This window comes from Hyaena hyaena, unplaced genomic scaffold (assembly GCF_003009895.1).
Source record: "Hyaena hyaena isolate Hyena2069 unplaced genomic scaffold, ASM300989v1 scaffold_104, whole genome shotgun sequence".
Lineage (NCBI taxonomy): Eukaryota > Metazoa > Chordata > Mammalia > Carnivora > Hyaenidae > Hyaena > Hyaena hyaena.
The window spans coordinates 2573021-2595257 of NW_024080736.1; the positions used below are offsets into that span (position 1 = coordinate 2573021).

The 22237-nt window shown below is 47.2% G+C and overlaps 1 protein-coding gene across 4 annotated transcripts in view; it reads left to right on the forward strand.

Annotated features, from left to right (window-relative positions):
* The window catches only part of TEX2 (testis expressed 2), a 103229-nt gene that overhangs the window by 75518 nt on the left and 5474 nt on the right, over window positions 1-22237 (forward strand). For 2 of the 4 annotated variants that reach the window (XM_039235936.1, XM_039235937.1), the window contains exons 7-10: window positions 4319-4418; window positions 13465-13597; window positions 19621-19746; window positions 21673-21882. In XM_039235936.1, coding sequence (XP_039091867.1) covers window positions 4319-4418; window positions 13465-13597; window positions 19621-19746; window positions 21673-21882 — 569 coding nt within the window. Of the gene's footprint in view, window positions 1-4318; window positions 4419-13464; window positions 13598-19578; window positions 19747-21672; window positions 21883-22237 lie in introns of those variants that run through there. The other 2 variants (XM_039235938.1, XM_039235940.1) reach the window with 2 other exon arrangements.

Genomic DNA, 22237 nt, shown 5'->3' on the forward strand with positions numbered 1-22237 from the left:
AAAGTTAGCGTGGGACTCTAAATGTGTCTGGGTTTGACCTTTACTTCTGGCCAGATGGTATTTTATTTTGGGCTCTCTCTTTGCTGAAAAAAAGGCCTGGTGCTGATCAAGGGCCCACTTGGAAACAATTTTAAACTGCATAAATATTCCTCATGATTGCCACTAAATGACTAACTTGGTACCACCTCTGCCAACCCAGAGACCTTGTTTAGGTTACTTAGAAGTAAGTTTTTGACCCAGTGAAGACCCAGCCAAGGAAGAGTCACTTTGGTCCCCCAATCTTCACTGAGAAGTTGCATAGTCAGCAGCTTAAATCAGTGGATCGTCCTGGGTCATAGATTCCTTTGAGACGCAGAAATGAATGGATCCTTTCCCTAGAAAAATGCAGAGTCATGCAGAATTTTGCCCATGACTTCAGAGAGTTCAAGGACCCCAGGTTAAGAAACTGTGAGCTAAGGTAAAATTGCCTTACAAGGAAAATGTGGGCACGGAAAAGCTTCGATGTGACTTTTGTCACCCCTTTGGGTGACAGACCAAGTGTCTTACAGCTCAGTCAAGCCCTGATAAGCTGTGTCTGCCAGCCGCAGGCCAGTGTTATCTCTGCCCTGACCCCTGATGAAGAGGAGAGGCTGCCTTCTGAGCTGGAAGTGTGGATTTCGAGGCAGAATTTGGGGCAAGGATTTGTGAGGGCTCAGTTAACATAGGTCAGCCTGTTGTTTTTCAGGTAGATTGAGGGTTGAAACCATTCTGCCAGCTAGGTCCAAGGGGAGGGCAGGAAGCAGCAGTAACCTTCCCGTGTTTGTAAACAAGCAGCCAAGCTGGAGCTCCCCCAACCTCTTCCCCCTCTCTGGAAAATGATGGAGAGCTTGAGTTCCTGGTTCAAGACACACAAGTGAAGTCAGCACTGCTCTTTTCCCAGAGACCCTTCCCCGAGCATGAGGGCTGGGGGTCCTGGCATGGGAGGCAGAGAGCAGGGCATGCCTCACCTCCAGACGGGACACTGTTCTCCCTGTCACACACATTGGCTTCTCTTTGGTGCTGGAAGTCCATGGAACTTCTGCCTTCCTGGTGGAGATCGCTGGGTTCTCTCATCCCAGAGGAAGTTGAGGGCAAGTCTTTTACTTTTGTCTTTTCTCCATGCTGGTCACGGGCTTTATCAGTTTACAGACATAAAGCTGCCTTTTGTGTTGTGAGGTCAGAAGCGCTAGGAGGTTGGAAGGGAGAAGAGTGGCCTAGATTCAGTAGTCCCCACAGTTCAGAGGCAGGCTGTACCCCTCCATTGCTAGCCTCAGCACCTCCACCTTGACCTGAGCTGCCAGCCCTGACTGTCCCCCTGCAGACCAGAGGAGACCCTGGATGTGATGGAATAAACAGAAAGGGAGCAGGATATTACTCAAAACCTGAGCCTGCCACCACCCTTGCCAGAAGAAGTCTTATTATCACCAGCATCCAAATATCCCAAGAAGGACTAAACCTGGTAGCGAATGTTGGTTAACAGTGAGTACAAGAGCCGGAATGGCTGAAAGAGCCAGAGCTGTCCGCTGTGATGAAGATCTCCCCTGCCTCCTGCTTCCCGCAAGGCCTGACATGTGGAGAACTCTGATGTCCTTGCCCTGTAGTCTCAGATTGTCACCCTCGCACATGAGAATGACTCATGTTGTGAAAGAGCAGCCCTGTGTGTGTATCTGGTGCCCAGTGATGGTTTAAAACAAGCTGACTTTCTGCCCCAACAGCAAGTACATTCTTGGCCTCAGCCAGCCCCTCCCCACATCGCCGTGGGGCCTTGGTCATCATGGGCCTCTTGTGCCCAGGTCAGCAAATGCTGTTATCACAAATGGCTTCCAGCATTCCCCCCACCAACCTGAGAATGTTCCATACCCCTAGCTGTCCAGCTGGGTTTACCAGGGAGGGTAAAGAACAAGCAGTGGGTTCTTACCTCACTGTGGGGCCTTTGGGTGGAAAGAAGAGAGTTTCTGATTGAAAAGAGCAGAAGGAATGACCTTTCCTTGCCTTTCCCTGCAGAGTAGGAAGGATGCTCACCAGGCTAGGGCCTGGACCTGAGAGTTTTGATTCAGATCAGTTGTGATTTGGAGGGGGAGAGTGCTTAGAAATGTTCTAGAATCTTGGGAGTTTAGAGTTGGAGGCACTCTGGTGAATAAGTAGGAAGCCAGGTCCTGCTGAGCCCCTCCCCGTTCTGCTTACTGGTGATTAGAGCCCAGCTCAGCCCTGCCACGTCTTTCTCAGTCCCCGGTCCCTCAACCCTTCCTTTGGCTCAGGTCCCTCCTCTGCCCTTGCAGGGACTGCAGGGCACAGGGTGGGAGGGCTGGGATGTTAGGCAGGGGTCTGGGCATTCAGACCACCTCTGCATTCACTCCCCTCCATCAGTGTCAGACTCCTGTTCCCACAGAAACCCAGTGTGCCCCTGACTCACTGGGTGTTAGAGTGATGATGATAGACAAAACAGTGCAAGGGTGTGAGAATTTGGCTACATTCTTGGCCAAGTAGCATTCCGTAGGCTGATTGGGAGGCCAACTGCCACATAACACTGATGCCTTGGAAAAAGGTTGTCCAAATACAGCAAGCACCAATTCACACGCACGTTTGGGTACTGCCTCTAGTCACACTTTGTCCATCACAGACATCATAAGCTCTTTAAACGCCCCACCCCTGCAAAAAAGCAGAGGTGGAGTTCTCTGGTGAATCGTCACCGGAATCGACAACTGAAGAGGTCCAGCCAAAGTAGGCATTAAATCTGTGCCTACGCTACCTCATTTTGTGGGACATGTTTAGCATATATTAAAAACAACAACACAACAACTCGCAACTACATTCTAAGTTTTATAAAATTGTTCTGATGTTTAAATGGAGAACTCATGAGAATAAGAAGATTCTGGGGGAAAGAAAGGAGAGAGACTTGCCAGACTTTAAAATATAAAACTACAGTAATAAAAGCAGTTTGATACTGGTAGGAAAAAAACAGCTCTATACAGGTCCAGCATACTGGGAATCTCATATTTAAGGGGGTATTACAGGTTAGTGGGGAAAGTATTGGTTGTTCAGTAAGACAGACCTGACTAGCCATTGGAAAAAAAAAATTAAGGTGGATCTCTAATTTATGTTTTATACTGAAATGAGGAATGGACTACAGGTTTAAAACAATAATAATAATACACATACATAAATTCAGGTGAAAGAAACATGGATGGATGAATTCTGTCATCTTGAGGCAAAGTAGGAATTTCTAAGCATATTAGTACTCAGATTATTTCCTTTAGAGCAAATTCCTACTGTTGCTATATTAGTTGGGGTCCCAGCAGGAAACAGTTGGCACACTCAAGGGAAGTAAACTGAGAGGAGAGTTTGTTAAGGGAAAGATTTATAAATATGTGGGCCAGTGTAGGGAAACCACAAGGGATAGGGCCAGACCCAGGGCTGGCAGCAGAGGGGAGCTGTTACCACTCCCTGTAGGGACGAAAGCAAAGAGCAATTACAAGACCTCGGGCAGCATGGCTGCGTGGAGAGGTTGCCTGTCTGCCAGGAGCGCTGGCCTTCAACAGAGGGAGGGGACAGATTTCTGACAACACTCTTCCCGTGTACCTCTCCCCCTCCCTGCCCATTGGTGTATCCCATGGGCCAAGCCCAGGCAGAAGCCAGAGAGCAGGATAGCTCATCGATATCATTTGCACCAACCAATCTCTCCAGGTAGAGTGAGGAACTTGAATCCAGGGCAGGCAAAAGGTAAATATATCCAGCACTGGGTCAAGGGATGTGAAATTTTTCTCCCCAAGGATTTTAATAAATACAGTGAGTTTACCTCTCAGAAACGTTGAGCAATTAGTACTCTAAGAGAGGTCCACTTTCCCACACTGTAGCCAACTCTAGGCGCTATTAACCTGATCAACATGGCTGGCTCCTTCTCCTCAGTCAGGGCTTCAGCCAGATAGCATTCTTCCCAGAAGCCTTAACTGACTTCCTTGGCCAAAATAGCCACCCCCCACCCACACCCCAGCTCCCTCTGTCCCACGACCTTACTTACTGTCTCTGTAACACTAATCACTCTCTCAGATCATTTGTCTATTTCTTTATCTGTTTCCACCTCTCCACCATAAACCCCATGAGAGCAAGTACCTCATCTGACTTGTCCACAGCTCTCTCTGTAGGATGATGCCTAGTATGTGGTACGTGTTCAATAAATTTTGGTTAAATGAATGTATCCTTGGAATGTAAACCTTGACCGTCATTCCTTCTGAGAGTATGTTGAATTCTAACATTGACCAGGTAACTAATGTCTCATTCATTGTTTACTTCTTTCCTCCAGCTCCCCTACTTTATGAATGAACTAACTCTGACGGAACTTGACATGGGGGTGGCTGTGCCAAAAATCCTTCAGGCCTTCAAGCCTTATGTTGATCACCAAGGTAACTCTTAATTGCCTCTAGCAGAGAATTTTACAAGTTGTTAAAATGTCTCCATCGCAGCAGATTAAATACCAAAGCTTTGTGTGTTGAGGGGGTTCTGGACTTTCTAAAGCATCTGTTTCATGTCGATTGTTCTTAACAGTCACAGCCTTCGGCAGATGGGGAATAGGTTCTATTTCTTCTAGTCTCTTAGATCCTTGAAGGTCCTCGCCTAGCCCAAACACGCCCATGTACCAGTTGGTGGGGCCAGCGTGTTTGTGTTTTAGAAAATAGCCCCTAGCCTGGATGGCTGCTACCCTTGCCAGGGTGAGAGGCGGCTGGGTGATTTCGGCCCTGCTCACCCCCAGTGGGCCTCACATGTGCACCTGCCCCAGCCTTCGACCCTCACCAGGTGCTCCCATTCCCCATATGCATTCATGCCTTTCCCTTGCCCCAGCTTCTAGGTTGCAAATTCTTTGACCTTCAGGTTTCACATCTTGATGTTCCTTCCCACGCCTAGTAGGCACTCAGTAAGTATTTGAAAAATGAAGACATGTTGTCAGCAATATTTTGAGAGTACATCTCTCTGCTGGGGGAATGTGTTGAGATTTGATTTTTAGACATGCTCCTTACACCTTATTTACACCTACACTTGTGAGTTGGGTCAGAAAGAATTGATCAGGATGTATATAGAGTTTAAATAAAACTATGACATAAAAGGGCTCCTGCGTGGCTTAGTCAGTTGAGCATCTGACTCTTGATCTTGGCTTGGGCCTTGATCTCAGGGTCATGGATTTGGGCCCCACATTGGGGTCTGCTCTGGGTGTGGACATAAAGACTTATATGTGTTTTGTAGCACATGGATTTAAAAGAACCATGATGGAGGGGTCCCTGGGTGGCTCAGTTGACCATCTGACTTCAGCTCAGGTCATGATTTCACAGTGTGTGAGTTCGAGTCCTGCATTGGTCTCCGTGCTGACAGCTCAGAACCTGGAGCCTGCTTCGGATTCTGTGTCTCCCTCTCTCATTGCCCCTCCCCTACTTGCACTCTATCTCTTGCTTTCTCAAAAATAAATAAACACTTAAAAAAGATAATACAAAATAAAAAAAATAGAAGAACTATGATGGAAAATTTAGTACATGGAGTGGGAGGGAAGGGGGAGGGTTGGAAGAGGTACAAGCCAGGTAGGCAAGAATAGTCATGAACAGGCAGGAAAAATCTCCCCATCACAGAAGTGTTCAACTCCTTTTCTGTAATATTCCTTTCCAAATGGACCTCTTTCCACCTAAACTAGATTGACCTCATTCCTCAAAGGCATAGGAATAAGTTTGGGGAGAAAATAATTACAACTTTCCAAGAGTGGTATTTGTTTTGAAGTAAATGTTTGGTAAATTTAGAGATTATAGCATCTATTTTTGTGTCTCTATAGCTATATCAGATGGCTCTTGAATCACATTTAATGAAATCATTTTCTGTGTTGTATACATTTGATGTGAATACAAAGAGATTTGTTTTCTAGCCCTATAATTAGTGGCTCTGATGATCTCTTTAGCAGTATTTCAGCCTCCAGTGAGCCCATATTTCCGTGTTTTTAGCATTACGTGGATTTCAGAGTTAGACCAGAGTGTTATTTACAAATCTAAAAGTTCACCTAATGCCTGCATGTTACGATTACCTATAATGCCTTGATCATGTCTGCACTTTGATAAATCTGAGTGTTCCTGGGTTTGGTTAATTTATGGTTCACTAAGGGTAAAACTAGAAAAGATAATTTGCAAACAATGGTTTAGCTAGAGCTCTTAACTGCATGTGAAAATTTAAAAGCTACATTATATATGTGTTGAGCGCCTAGCTAGGATCTCCACCTCATCCGTGTGTGATGCCTGCCTGCCTTCCTCTGGCTCCGGGGGGCTCTGGGCTCCCCTTGCTCTTTGCTTCTTTAGGAATTGACTAGTAACAGGCTGGTAAATGATCAGCTAACACACACCTCAGGCTTAAAGAAAGTAAATAACATGTATTCATGCTCTATTTCCTAATGTGTTAGCAGTCTCTTATCTCTGTCCTTTGTTGAATTAGTAGAAATTTCCAGCAAGAAGCAGGGCCACAGCTAGGCTTTGCTGCATCTAAGGAGTGTCCCCGTAGCTTTGAACTCTGCGGCTTCCCAGGGCAGCTTGGTCAGGCGTTGAGTGAAATTCACCAAATCCCTAAGCCTCTTTCCTCTTCCTCTGGAGCAAGACATTTCACTACCCAGATCAAAGCTTTGCCAGTTTTTAATCCATTCGAGGCTCGTTTAACTCCTTTCAGGGCAAGCTTTAGACATCTGCCTTGCTTATGTAACAAGGAAAGAAATGTTACAAAAGAAAGGAATGATAAAAGACTTTATAAAGCCTGTGGATTTTAAAAGTTTGATCAAATTGGGTTTTCCCAAGTCTGCAAAGGATGCATGTGATGGTAAAACAGACATAAAGGTAAAGGAAATGTGCTGTTTTGGATTCCATTGCTCTAAGGGAAACTTTGAAGGAAATGAAAATCAAGGGTGACTGGCTAACACGGACTCTGGAAAGCAGAGCTCACCTTCCGGGGAAATGCAAGCCTAGTGAAGAAGGCTTCCACAGCCCTAAAGAGGGCGCACCTCCTGGGGGAGTCCCCCACACACCCTTTTCCCCCTCTCTTATGTTTCCTAACTTGTACTTGTTTGTTGGAAGCACATGGCTGGGGAGTGGGGTGCAGATATTCGGGCCAGAGCTGATTGGATCACTCCATCCTCAGGATGAGGGATGAGTGGTGGTTCTGAGCACAGCTCTGGGGCCTGGCTTTGGGATTCATAGGTCCGCGACCTTGGGCAGTTTCCGTAAACCTCGCTAACCCCTCTGTGAAGTGGGGAGACCGTGACTTGGTGGGCGAGGCTGGTCAGAGGACTCCGTGAGTTAGTGCATGGAAGGCACCGGGCAAGCGTGTGGCGCAAGGAGAGCGCAGTCACCGCAGGCCATTATTTTTACCATTGGTAGTGGCGCCTTTGCTGCCACTGCTCTGGGAGAGTTGAGAGTTTGGGTGGCTGTGGTGCCCAGTTAACCCATTTTACAGGAATAAATGGAAAGAAGAAGGCCATCCTCGGCTGTCGTGGCCTCGCCACTAAAAGGAGCAACATCTGTAGTTCCTCTGAATGAAATCACACGTCAGCCACCACCGGTCTGTCCGAGCCCCAGGACACACAGCCAGTTTCTCAAGTCGAAGGACCACCTTCCCCTTCGCTTCCCACCAGTGGCAGGTGGCTGGAAGATGGGGAAGATTTTCTCATGGAAACTGGCTGTACACCTTCTGCCTCGTCTCTGACCCCGGCCTGCTCCATACGTCCCTCTGACTGAGGGCCGTGTGTGGGTCTCCTTTCTTCCTTCAGGCCGCACAGCGGTCAAATGCCCCAGTGCCCCGGAGGGTCAGAGCAGCACCTGCAGGCATGTCAGTCAATGTCAAGATGAACCGAGGATGTGAACTCTGACCTCTCAGGATCACATAAATTCATTTAGTCTTCAGGACCTTAGCTACATGTATTTAAACTTACAAATAGGCACTAAGCATCCACCACAGAAGCCGTCTGTTTCAAGATACCCAAGAGCCCAAGCTTTGACAGAAGGTACTGGATTCTGTGGCAAGAGTACCAGGTCCCACAGGAGCAGAAACCTTGTCTGTTTTCAGAAAAGCCTTTGGTCATGACTGGTGGTGTCTACTATCTATGGCCTGTCTTCTGGACCTTGACCTTTCGCGTCTGCTGCCTTTATCCAGGGCTGGGACCGAAGTTACTTTGCCACCGAGTATTACAGAAAACTGGAACCAGAGTCAGCCCGTGACCTGCCCATTCCTTCCACCATGCCCTTGTTAAGAACCTAGAGGAGAGGGTTGGCTGGGGGGCTCAGTCGGTCAAGCATCCCACTCTTGATTTCAGCTCAGGTCATGATCTCACAATTTGTGAGTTCAAGCCCCACATCGACTGACACTGCAGAGCCCACTTGGAATTCTCCCTCTCTCTCCCTCTCTCCCCCTTTCTCTCTGCCACTTCCCCCCCCCCCCCGCCCACACATGTATGCTTGCTGTCTCTCTCAAAATAAATAAAAAAGAAGAACATGTGGGAAAGCAGCAGCCCAGCGTTGAGCACAGCGACAGGGTCAGGCCATGGGGCTCAGCACTGTGGGGCTCAGCACAGGGAATGGACCCGTCCCTTCTGACCGGATCATGCTGCAGAAAGAAAATTACTTTTTGGTGGAAAGGGGGCATAATACTGTTTTGTGGAACGGGGTTGGGATGGGAGAGAGGAGACTGAGTTGATGATCTTGAGAGGCGGAGCGATTTCCAAGAACAGTTACAGGTAGACAGGATGGCATCTGTCCTAACAGACACACCCAGATACGAGGAGTGCAGGTTCTCGGTGGTATCTGAGTGAGCGATACAGCATCAGGAACAAGACCGTCCCTGGTGTGCTTTTCTCAGAACCTGTAACTCCAACGTCTGTTCCTAGAAATATATTATTAAATGTACCATTTCAAGAAGTTTGTTTGGATGCCAGATGTTGCCTCTCAAAGTGAAAACCAACCAGTAATAGTTAAAATCCGTGGGAAGTGGAGGAGCAGATGACATGAGGGCCAAGTTCAGGTGAACATGGCTTTAAGTTCTTCCAGCCCCTCCAAAGCAGCAGGTACCGTTTAACCTACTCCAGGGAGACTGATGCCTTTTAGTTACTTTAGTGGTAACAAAACCGTGAGCTGCTGAGAGAAATTTCTAGATTTATGTGGCCCCAGTGGGATGGTTCCCATGTCCATCGCATCTGTCAAATAGAATACCAGGAGAAGGCTGAAGGACCTGTATTCTAGTCTCTGGTGCCCGCGCTAAGGCGGGCTTGTCTCCCGTGGCTCCACGGGCCAGTCTGCACCAGGTGGCCCAGGCTGCCTTTATCCATCTTCGTGCGCAAGGTGCCTGAGGGCAGGGATTCCTCTCAGTGTCTTCAGCTCTGACATCTTGGACTGAGAACTCAAGGAACCTTTTGGGTGGAGCAGGCTGTAACCTTTGCCTCAGTCTCCCTCCGAGTGGTGGTGGCGGTGACTGATCCTTCCCTCGTGAAGCCAGAGAGCGGAAAAACAGCCACCGAACCTCCCTGCAGGTGCTGGCATGAACACCGACTGAAGTTGTCACTGTCAGTTTTGTTGCCCATGTTACCAGATCACGTGCCAGTTGTACAGAGACTTGTTAGTAATCAGCTTCCACTCTTCACCACTGGACACCCTCTTCACACGAGGACTGCTTGTGTAGGGGACATCTGTTACAGACTGAATACTTGTGTCCCCTGACCACCCCCCCCAAATTCAAATGTTGAAGCCGTAACCTGCAATGTGCTGATATTTGGAGGTGGGGTTTTGGGGAGGTGACCAGGTTTAGATGAGGCCTGGGAGAGGGGGGTCCTCATAATGGGGTCAGTGCCTTATGAGAAGAGACCAGCCAACCAGCTTGCTGTCTCTGTCTGCCATGTGAGGACACAGTGAGACGGTGGCCTTCTGTGAGCCAGGAAGAGAGCTCTCACTAAGAACTCACTGGGAACTGAATTGGCCGGCACCTTGATCTTGGACTTCCCGCCTCCAGAGCTGTGAGAAATAAATGTCTGCTTTTAAGCCAACCCAACTTATGGCTGTTTGTTATAGCGGCCCAAGCAGGCTGATCTGAGACTCTTTGTTTTCATGGCCTTTCTGGAGGACCTCTCTGTGCACTGACGACTGCCTTACTCCTATTTAAAGGCTTCAAAATTGCCTGGCGCAATGTTTAGTTTTTGTCCTCAAGCATTAAGAGCAGGTGGTTATAGAAAGCATCATTTTAAATGAAATGCCTCATAAAAAAGTCTTAACATGTGTCAGGAGCACAAAAGAACGAGCTCTCTGCACCTACATTCATCCAGGTCAGTTGTGTTCAGCTTGGAGAGAATTGAGACCCCAGTCACAGAGCAGAGCGTGTCCCCTTCCTCACGTTGTTAACGCAGATCATCCACACTGGGAAGACAGCCTTTCTAGTAACTGTTCATTTCATCTTTCACTCATATAAGGCAGGAGCGTCCTGACTCACCCATTATGTAACCATTCGGTCTCCGCTCCAGGTGGTATGTGCTCCAGGCTTTTCAGGGTGCTTTTCAGCTTGCTGAATCATTGTCACAGAAGCAGGTTTTTCTTTGCACCTAATGCTAAAATAGTCTCCTTCCCCTCATCTAAATGCAAGCATGTCATGTTAAAGTAATCTGTTGAATTGCTTGCAGTTTGTATCTGGTTTTAAAAGTCCTCAAGCCAATTCTTGACTCCATATTCTGCCTGAGAACCAGGGCTGAACATGGCCCTGTGGATGGGCATGTTGGGGCAAACACAGTGATATGAAAAAAGAGAACCCGTTCCTCATGCACGGGCTCTGTCAGATGTCCGTGCTTCGTGCCCTCCCCAGCCCAGACAGGGCTCTCTGCCCGTCTAGGGCCCTGTTGGCCCTGTGGCCTTCTCCGGTCTTGTCACCAGGGCAGAGCTCAGTGCACCTGTCAGCCCTGGAAGGATCCTGTCCTCTGGGTTCTTCTCACATTTAGTAAGAAAATACACTCCCAGCAGGAAGATGGCTTGACCCAGGGCAAAGCCAAGACAGAGTCTTCTGGTTCCCAGTCTGGTATGAGGCAGAAGAGAAGTGCATAGACCTCACTGAACGCTGGACTATTCTGAACTCATGGCAACAGCAGGAACCTAGGCTGGAGCAAGGAGGCATGGAAGTAACGAAGTGGACTGGTGACAGCAGAGAGAGGGAAGAGCCTCAGCTGGGATGGACATAGCCCTCCCCGGAAGAGGCAGCACAGCCCCCCTTGTGCACGTGAGAAGGCCAGTGAACAGAGGTTCTAGAAAGTTACAGTGGAACTCAAGCCCAGTCCACGTGCCAGGGCTCCACGTGCACCTTCCCTCTGCCTTCCCCACCTCAGCTCCTAGAAGAGTGGGCTCTGGGCTATACATCACTGGGTCAAATGTCCCAGTTATTGGGACATAAGCCAGCAGTGCACTAAGCTATAGCCACACCTCCTCATTTAAAGAAACAAACAAAACCTTCTACTTTATAAGAAGTAAAATTCTGATGCCTTTAACATGACAATCTTCAGAGGCACTATATACAATTAATATTTATTAGAAACCTGACCAGGATCGAAAGAAGTTATTTTTTTTTAATGTTCTATTTATTTCTAAGAGAGAGAGAGAGACAGCATGAACAGGGGAGGGTCAGAGAGAGGGAGACACAATCCAAAACAGGCTCCAGACTCTGAGCTGGCTGTCAGCACAGAGCCCAACGCAGGGCCCGAACCCACAAACCGTGAGATCATGACCTGAGCCGAAGTCGGACGCTTAACTGACTGAGCCACCCAGGTGCCCCAGAAGTTATTTCTGAGTACATACAGCAGCCAGGTAGTTTGAATCCTATCAATTCTCAAGTTAAAAAAAAAAAGTGGAGTATTATACAGCAATAAATACCTTCTTTATTGATGTTCTATCTATATTGAGTTGAAAACCTATTACTATCTAGCCTTTTGCCCGATGCCCTTTCTACTGGAAGTGATTCATGACTAAATGTCTTTATAAAAGCAGACACACCCTTTGTTTCCAGCAACAGCACCTTTGAAGAGCGAGCTAATTGATGCTTTTGAACTGCTTAACATAAGCAAGAAATAAAGCAGTTTTGTGAGTTGCTACAAACAAGACAGTCACGAAAAGAATTTGTTGAAAACAAAATGGAAATTATTCTGCCGTTAGTGAAGAATTATACCATTAGTGCTTCTTGAGGTTAAGCAAAGCTTTTATCTGAAATGGTGCCCAAACAGGAGATAGGTTATTTACTGTAATTGCTTGAAAATGCTGCTGTGTGTGAACAGTGGTTTTAGATTAGTTTCCTGCTTCCTTTCAGATGTTGTCATGTTTCTCATGAGGATCTATAAAGTTTATTAACATTTAAACACCCACTTGAAGGATCACATGTTGATTGAGAGTCCATGAAGGATTATGGAACCCCACACTGAAAAATCACAGCCTCTCACATTCTATTGGCAATTCACAGAATCCTGCTGTAGAAGGCTGTGAGATGGTCCCTGTTTGCATTTTAGGCTTCTGGTCAGTGGCCACTTCTGTTGGTGGGCCATCCCAGTGAAATTCCACAAAACTGAAGCCTTTTAGATATTCTCTCATTGACATTGTTATTTTAAACTAAGGTATAAAGTGGTTACCCCACTTTATCTGGATAATTCTGGGGCTTGAACATTAATTGTTTTATTCCTGTTACTAGGCAATTTCTGAAAAGAAATTATCCTTATACTGAGCTCAATCTGGAGCATTTTCTGTGCTCTGCTCTCCCAGCAACATGAGATAATTTCAAGACAATGGTTCTCACATGTGCCTTTAAAGAACAGCCCAGATTTGAGGAGCTGAGTAGCTCAGTTGGCCAAGTGTCCAACTTCAGCTCAGGTCACAATCTCGTGGTTCTTGGGTTCGAGCCCCATGTTGGGCTCTGTGCTGACAGCTCAGAGCCTGGACCCTACTTCAGATTCTGTATCTTCCTCACTCTCTGTCTCTCTCAAAAATAAATAAACATTAAAAAAAAAAAAAAAGAGAGAGAGAGAGAGAATAGCCCAGCATTCAGTGAGGTCTCTGCACCTCTCTCCTGCCTCGTAACTGACTGATTTTGCCCTGGGTCAAGTCATCTTCCTGTTGGGAGTGTATTTTCTTACTAAATGTGAGAAGAACCCAGAGGACAGGATCCTTCCAGGGCTGACAGGTGCGCTAAGCTCACTGTGACCGTTTTAATGGATATTCACATGTTGGCAAGCTGACAAAACGCTTGAACCATTTCCTGGAGCTTTACTTTGCGTGACCTCCCCTTGCATACAGTGGTAGTACAGGCCATATAAATCTATAGACTTTCAATGTGATATTTGCTTCAGTCCTTCAAAGTATAAATTTTTATATTGTCATTGATAGTCCTATTTTCCAGGGGGAAAAATCCTTCTGTTTTTCGCCCTTTCTGCAGGACTCTGGATCGATTTGGGAATGTCCTACAATGGGTCCTTTCTGATGACTCTTGAGACCAAAATGAATTTGACCAAACTGGGGAAAGAGCCTCTTGTTGAAGCCCTGAAGGTTGGAGAAATTGGCAAAGAAGGGTAAGAGGCCACATGAGTTGACTAATCCAACCCTGGGGAACCAGCCTCTCCCTCTAGCATCTGAGAAGCAGCTTTGATGTATAGTAGCCTTGGATGCTGGGTGAGCTTCCGTACGATGGCTTTTGGACCACAGAGGGTTTCAGGGAATGGGTCCTTACTCTCATCCTGCAGAGGCTGCGAGTTTCCACCTCTGCTCAGCGCCTCTTGGCCTCAGTGATGCCAGTGGGGCACACAGCATCTATTATCCAGAAAGCAACACTGACTCAGACCAGCGGGGCAGGCTCTTCTGCACAGTAAAATGCTCTGTGAAGGGTATCGTCATACAGAAACTATCCTTCAGCCTGCAGCCACAAACAGCAATATGTGGGCAACACCAGGGTCCCTGAGGAGTCTATCTGCTTTAATCACAAAGTCAGAATTATTTATAATAAGATAATTGAATCTGTAGCCTAGAGGGTGCACCTAAAGTGTTTTGAGATGTATTTTCCCTAAATAATACAATATTGATTTGCTTTAGTAGTAAATTCCTCTCTTTGTAGAAGATACTGCATCTGCTGCCCATTTTGTCTGATTCAGTAAATATTTCAAATTTGTGTGATAATTAATTAAGGTTGATTTTTTTCCCTTAGATGCCTAGAATGGATAAGCTAGAACTTTTACATTCCCATACACCTTAAAAATGACTGCCTTTGCTGCAAAATTTTTTTTAACATTTATTTATTTTTGAGAGACACAGAGACAGAGTGTGAGCAGGGGAGGGGCAGAGGGAGAGGGAGACACAGAATCCAAAGCAAGCTCCAGGCTCTGAGCTGTCAGCACAGAGCCCAACATGGGACTCGAACTCACGAATTGCGAGATCATGACCTGAGCCGAAGTCGGCCTCTTAGCCGACTGAGCCACCCAGGCGCCCACTGACTGCAAATTTAAATTTTATTTTTACCAAACTAAATATGCTGAGTGGAGTCTGTTTCTCCTATCTTTACACCTTTGGCGTGGAATTGACACTACAGTGACAGGAAAACCCCACAAAGACCCACCTTGTCAAGGTCTAAATTTAAGACACAGACTCTTAGATTTTTTGTAGTTATGATGCTAACCTAATGCTTGTATTTATGCATGTGGTAGTAGGAGATCGGGGTGGGGAGTCATGCATTTGAGAATGTGCTTTTAGTTAGATTATTCTGATTTATCCAGGTTACTTAATGAAATGTGCTTCTTTTAATGATTGGAAAGTTTCCCCTGTCGTATGCAATCTAACCTGTATCTGTGCTATTTTCCTTTCATTTTTCTGCTATTTGTTAAAATGTATTTGGATTCGGCAATCTATGGATTGTATTTTCTGGTGAGTGGTGTTTATCAACTCTCCATGTAGCATTTCATGCCCTGTAGGTACAGAGTCTTGTTTGGTCCCATGTGAAACCACTAGGAAGCTTGTCCTTAACATGTTCCTGGACATAAAGGCTCAGTTTATAGACCTGAGAGGATTGAGGTCAGAGTATTTAAGAGGCTTTCCTGGGAGGGAAAGTCTTAACTTCCCTGATTTGAGTTGCTGAGGTTTTGATCTAGTTCTCTAATCAGACTCCACTTCCTGTGCCTGGATCCTCCCCACCCCACTGCCATGCACAGCTGTGTCATCAGCCACCCAGCCTATAAGATGAAGCAGCCTCTGGGCAGAGGCAGCCTTGAAAATGAGGCCTAACTGCACAGGAGCCGGACAGAGCAAACTTCAGTCAGGAGCCTGTGGAAGGAGCCCATTCTGGAAACAGCCTTGCGCCCAGCACAGAGCAGCTGGGACTCCGATAGAAAGGGAGGTCCTGGGCAGCAGATGGGACCCCAGTACATCCAGGCCCCTAAGATCCTTGCCACTTAGGTGTTCCATGAGCGCTGTTCCTCAGGTGCCTCCCTCGGCACAATCTTGAGTCCGTAAACCCTGACCAGTCAGAGGATGGACATGTTTCTGAGTAAGCAGTACTTCTCTAGACTGGAGGAAGCACGTCCTCTGCATTGGGAATATGATGATACTTATTTGTAATACACTTCTAAGGTACCTTTTTTTTCCCTTAGTAGAGTCTGTTTTGCTCCTTCCTGTTGAGGCTGTTAAATATGTTGATGTGTAATTGGCTGTCATTTAAACATACATTCCAAGAGTGCTTCATTTGGGAGAAAAGGGCCTGGAAAAATGGACCTGTAGCCTTTTCTTTTTTACATAAAGGACCCTTTTTGGGGAATCTGGATCCTTCTCCCTGAAAATGCCTACACATGTACCATTTGGCTCACAGTTTCTGAGTGCCTTGAGAGCCTCTGAAAGCCCATCCATAGCTAAGTGATTCTAGAGTCCACTTCTTCACTTCCTCAGTCATGAGCATATTGGAATCACCCTGAGTCGAAGCACTGGGGAGAGATGGACGTCGGTAGACATGGTAGCTGTTGCTGAGCATGCGATCTTTGGTCCCAACGTTTCCCTCCCCAGTGACTCTCTCCAGAGATTAGGCTCTGGCAGGGCCTCTGCTTTCTCTCACCGCCTTCTTTGGTCCCCCTTAAATGTGCAAGTGATTGTGCCCCTGGGGGAGTCTCTAGAAGATGCTGCTCAACCTGTGGGAAGTCCTACTTCCTGGTGGAACATTTGTTCATGTCCTCCCATTATTACCCTGAGGATGACAGTGAGAAATTGAAATCTGTGTGGCTTTATTCTAGTGAAGCCCTTTCTCTTTGAAATATTTGTATACTTTATAGTTTTGGGCATTTTTCCTTTCGTCTTTATTTCCCAAATAGCCATGCTGTGACATAGATAGTGTCGTTAACATAACTCTGGGGCAATAATGTGCTCCAAGTGGAATTCAGGTAGCTAGCTGAGCAGCCATAACTGTATTTGACCTGGAGGGGATCAGCGTGAGTCCATAAAGAAAACGTTCTACGTGTTGACCATTTTCTAAAGGACCGTGGCTTTGGAGTAGGCCATTTCCTGTAGGGCACTCATGCTGTTCATGCGCTACCATTGCAGCCTGGGTCCGTGTGCAAGTCCCTGTAGGGAGGCCCCTGTGACCGCCATGTTGGGTCACCTGTCCGCAGCTTACCCTGAACCACCACCACCTGGAAGCCCCCGTGTTTGGGGAGCCTGCAGCCCACTCTGTGACTCGGTCTAGCTCTGCGGCTATGCGCACACGTGTGTCTGTGGCAGATGTATGGTGCTGATGTCATTTAGAGAAAATGAATACATTCTCCCGTGCGTAGCCACCTCCCTGGACTGTTTAATGTAATTATGCAGCCTTCACTTAAAGCATTTTTTGGAAGCTGCCTTTGAGAACTGCCTCCAGAGCCTATGGCATTCTTTTAACTATTTTGAGTATCAGCGAATCATCCTGCTTTGTAGACGGATTGGATCTTAGAGAAAGTGCTAGAAGTTGTTCAGGGGCAATGGTGATTTTGAGACCAAGAAATAAAATATTTGGTCCAAGATACAGTATCAGTGATAAAATAATTCGTTTTTCTTATGTGTTTGGCTCCAAGCACGTGTCCAAAAAGATTTTTAGCAGAGGCAGCAAAACTAGAATTAGCCCCTGAAGGTGGCTTTTTGAGAGGATATTAAACTCCTCTAGATCCTAAGGTGTGTTTTAAAAAACTAGGCTTATTAATGTTCCAGCACATCTTTTTTTTTTTCAATGTCTATTTTTGAGAGAGAAAAACAGAGCATGAGTGGGGAAGGGGCAGAGAGAGGGAGACTCAGAATCCAAAGCAGGCTCCAGGCCCAGAGCTGTCAGCACAGAGCCTGATGTGAGGCTCGAACCCATGGCCCATGAGATCATGACCTAGGCTGAAGTCGGACACTTAACCGACCAAGCCTCCCAGGCACCCCCCAGCACATCTTATATAAGTATGTGTGGTGTATCTTTCTCTGAAGTTCATGCTGAGAGCACGAGATCATAAAATTCATGTTGAGTTATAAAACAAAATGTCAACCAAATATTTAGTTACATGTTAAATTAGCAAAGATTGGGTACCACCTTGGGGTAACCGTTTGGTCAAAATCAGAATTTTATATCATCTGATCCACTTGAACTGATATGGTGCTGTCTAAATTATTAACTTCAAGCCACAAAATGTATCCTGTTCTCTGTCCTGCAGAGGATTAATTTGGGAACCCAAGAGCTCTCTGCAGTGCTCAGCCTTTGGCATCTTCTGCCTCAGGGCTGGCGGCTGACAGGTGACAAATACCAGTGGGGAACAGGAGGGACTGGTGGCCCAGCAGGTTTCACTGCGGTCCCAGATCTCGAAGGAGCCTTTTGTGCCGCGTGGAGGGGAAAGCAGGCTACCGACGCCTGGCCTGAGAGCACGTCTAGAGCCAGGAAGCACAGTCATCGTACCGATGGACAAGCGAGATAGGGTTCTCAGATGGTTGTGCTATCTTGGGGATTTGCCTCCCTGCCTTTCCTCATCTCGAGACCCAATTTAGGCTTTCTTGGGACTGATATTTCACTGTACACATTTTATATAGAAGAAGGTCCCTGTGAGGACTGCCTAACCAGGGAAAGCTGTGAAATGGCTTTGAGACCTGCGAACACCCAAAAGCAATTCCTGGACTCGCCAGGTCTCCAAGGGAAGGAGGAAGGAAGAGTCAGTTCGGCATTGTCTCCGCGGCCAGGGACAAGAGGCTTTTGTGTGTGCGGAGGGAGTTTCCCTTTAACTGTACAAGCGTGTTGGCCCAAACAGCTGGCTCTAATGTTTCAGAGCTGGGGTCGGGGAGGACCCGGGTGTCCTGCCAGGGAGGACATTCGCAAGGTCCTCTTCCAGTCAGGCTCCTGTTTCACGGGGTGGAGACTTCAGCCCCACCGTTCTAGCTGGGGCCTCTGCTGGGCCTTCAAGTCTGCACTAGTGTGTGTGCTCTGCCCTTGAGTGCCCTTGGCTGCCTTTGGCCAGGAGATGACTGCCCCCTGCGAGCATCGGAGGGAAGTCCCATTGGGATCGCCCCTGTAGGGATAGGACCTAAGCTCCCCAGCTTTCCCGTCCCAGTAATTTTGTCCTTAGAGGAAATACAAGGCTTAACCTCTGCTTTGTGACCATTTGGTTGCTTAGTAGTGTTCAGAGACTACTCTGTCCCTTCATCCCAGTGAAGTTTCTGAGCCTCAGAGGTGGGCCCTACCTGTCTGCCTCTTTGAAGCAAGGCCACCATCCAGGGAGGGAGCTGCCTTTTGTGGGGCCGGATCTTAGCCAAGAACTGCCCCCCCCCACACACACACACTCCCAGTGCCATTAGAATGGCACTCGCCACTGCTGGTGATCTAGTAACCCCCATGCCTCTGGAAACTGAGTATCCATGGAAAGATTAATGGGGGACATTGTTTGCTTATAAAGCTTTGTATTACTTTATTTTTTAAATGGTTTTTACATTTGTATTTCTCCAGGAAACTTCTTAGGCTCTCCCATCGATGGTTTCCTAGAGCCCCTTGAGATTTGTCCCTTGCGATTCTTGGCTTTTTCTGTGGCCTTTAGGAGCTAGGGCAGGTAGGGGATAAGACACATAATTTCACTAGGAAGGAGTCTTAAGTCAGAACTAATCTGGAGGTGACTAAGAAAGCGTCAGAGATGTTGAACTCAGCCAGAGTCCAGGGACTTGCCTAAACATCCCGCCATGTGTGAGAGGAGGTCATGTCGCCAACATCAGCTGTCACCTCACCCTTGCAACCATCGTGCTTTCCATCCTCCTCCCACTGGTGGCTCCTGCTGCACTGTCGGTGAGATCACTGCATTCTGTGTGGACGGCATCACACTCCCACCACCTGTCCAGACGCATGCTCAGAATGGAACTCTTGAGGCCCAAATCCTCTGTGCTGCTCTCAGGGGACTTGGCACTGAAGAGTCTCCCGGGTAACCTACCCAATCCAAGGGCTCTTGGATCGAGCCTCTCTTTTTCCGGGTGGGTTGGGGAGAATGAGGACATGTTAGCGGTGATGGCGGTGGAGCATGTGTGTTCTCTTTCTAAGCAGAGCCTGAAGAGCAGGCTACGGTGGTGACTCTGCCCTGATCAGTTGCAGGCCCAGGGCGTACTGTCTGGCAGACAGCGACGAGGAGTCCTCCAGTGCTGGCTCCTCTGATGAAGATGATGCTCCAGAGCCCAGCGCAGGAGACAAACCGCTTCTCCCAGGGGCTGAAGGGTGAGTGGATCTGGCTTCCTGGGTCTCCAGGGCTCAGGGCACCAAACTGGGTGCCCTTTATAAGCTTTGTTCTTCCTTTGTGTTGAATGAATGGCTTTTGCATTAAGAACCCAGAGTCAGTGGCTTAAAACTCCAGTCCCCACATGTGAAGGACCTGAATATTCTTTTCTTTGCTAAGAAGGTCCCCATCAAAATGGCTTTCTTGGGCCAGTGAAGAAAATTATTAATAGAGCATTGAAAGTCGTGTTTAGTGCAAGGAGCTTACACAACACCTCCACCTAGTGCCTAGTGGAGAGCATCACCGCCCTCAGTCGAGTCACACTTTCTCATTGAGCTGCCAGTTCCCACAAGGCTGGAACATTCGGGTGATTTCTATGGTGAATTTTGTTTTCTGGGTTTTTTTTTAAATGTTTTATTTATTTCCGAGAGAGAGAGAGGCAGCATGAGCAGGGGAGGGTCAGAGAGAAAGGGAGATACAGAATCTGAAACAGGCTCCAGGCTCTGAGCTAGCTGCCAGCACAGAGCCCGACGCGGGGCTCGAACCCACGAACCGTGAGATCATGACCTGAGCTGAAGTCAGATGCTTAACCGATTGGGCCACCCAGGCACCCCGCTATGGTGAATTTTTAAGATGTGGGTCACTTAGCTGGTCTTTTGGGACTTCATTTTCAGGGCTCCCTTCACCTTTTACTTGGACTGTGGAATAATCAGAGTGCTTAAATAGCTTCTCTGTAAGGGTCTTTTAATTGCTTAAACTGAGCTGAAGCAACTAAGATTATAAAGAAACCAGAGATTCAGAAGCATTTGTAAGAAAATATCAACCTGTTCGCTTTTGAGATCCTACAGAAAATGGAGAGAATCCAGACATTGGAGGGGCCGATGCTCACGTTTGCATGCATTATTTAAAAGCTACCCTCTTGACCTTCTTAAGAATGACTGCTTTTCCCTACACACATACACATACTATTCCTGACACTCTGGAACTCTGGAGGATTTTAAAAAGCATATGTCCTCTCTCCTTAAGGCAGCGCCATGGTTGATAGGACCTGGTACAAAAGCTTGCTTTCTTGGCCTGCTGGCACACTAGCTTAACATAACATTTTTCTTGAGAATGAAGTTCCAAGCCCTTTGAAAAGTAGTTGCCCCTGAACGGTGGGATGCCATCACCCCAAAGGCAGGCAGTTAATGACTGTGTTTTATGCCCTGTCAGGTGCAGCACGATTTCTTATTTGCTGTGTAGACATGGGGAGGTTTCTCTAGGAGAACACAGGATTTTTGTTCAGTAGCTGAGGGCTGTTAAGGAGGACGGGTGAGATGCCTTCTCTGCTCCGTGAGAACTTAGTCTCTCCGTTGGTCAAGACTTGGACCTTGTCTATTGTTTACACCTTCCTGAAGGTAGTGGTTTCTCTACTGGAGGTTATTTTGCCCACCAGGGGACATTTAGCGATGTCTGGAGACATTTTTTATTATCATGACTAGGGGAAGTATGCTATTGGCATCTAGAAGATTCAGGCCAGGGGTGCTGCTAAGCATCATACAGTGCCCAGGACAGCCCCCACCACAAAGAATTACCCAGTCCAAAATGACAGGAGTGCTTCGGTTTGGAAACTGTGGTCTAAAGTAAGGTGAAGGAAGAGCCACAGAGGTTTTGTGTGTGAAGGAGCAAAGTTTAAATTTTTTTTAATGTTTATTCATTTTTGAGAGACAGAAACAGAGCGTGCATGGGGGAGGGGCAGAGAGAGAGGGAGACACAGAATCTGAAGCATGCTCCAGGCTCTGAGCAGTCAGAGCAGAGCCTGACATGGGGCTCGAACTCACAGACTGCGAGATCATGACCTGAGCTGAAGTCAGACACTTCACCAGTCGGGCCATCCAGGCGCCCCAAGGAGCAAAGTTTATACTAACATTTGTGTCCTTCATTTAAAGGTATGTTGGGGGTCACCGAACAAGCAAGATTATGAGGTTTGTTGATAAAATTACCAAGTCAAAATATTTCCAGAAAGCAACAGAGACAGAGTTCATTAAAAAGAAGATTGAAGAAGTCTCCAATACCCCCCTGCTGCTCACTGTGGAAGTGCAAGAATGTAGAGGAACCCTGGCGGTCAACATTCCACCTCCCCCGACTGACCGAATATGGTGCGTATGATCTGTTGCATTGCCATAAAAATCCCAGCCTGCTTACCCTTGACATTGTGGAAAGTACCTTCTGGGCAGTAGCACTTTCACACGTCTTTCATGAAACCTTAATATTTGTCACAAATCCAATTCTGCTTTCTTCTGTGAATGGTTAACTCACATTTAAAGCTTCGTCTTCACATGTTTCCATTCCTGGTCTTCCTCCTCTCTAAAGCCTGTTCTTCCCACCAGTCAGAAGAGCTGCCGTCTGTAGAGCTCTTACGCTCGGCCTGGCCTGGGGTGTAAGTGTTTCACCTGGTCACTCCTCACAACTTCGTGTGGAGATAGGTACCACTGTTACCCCCACTTTACAGAG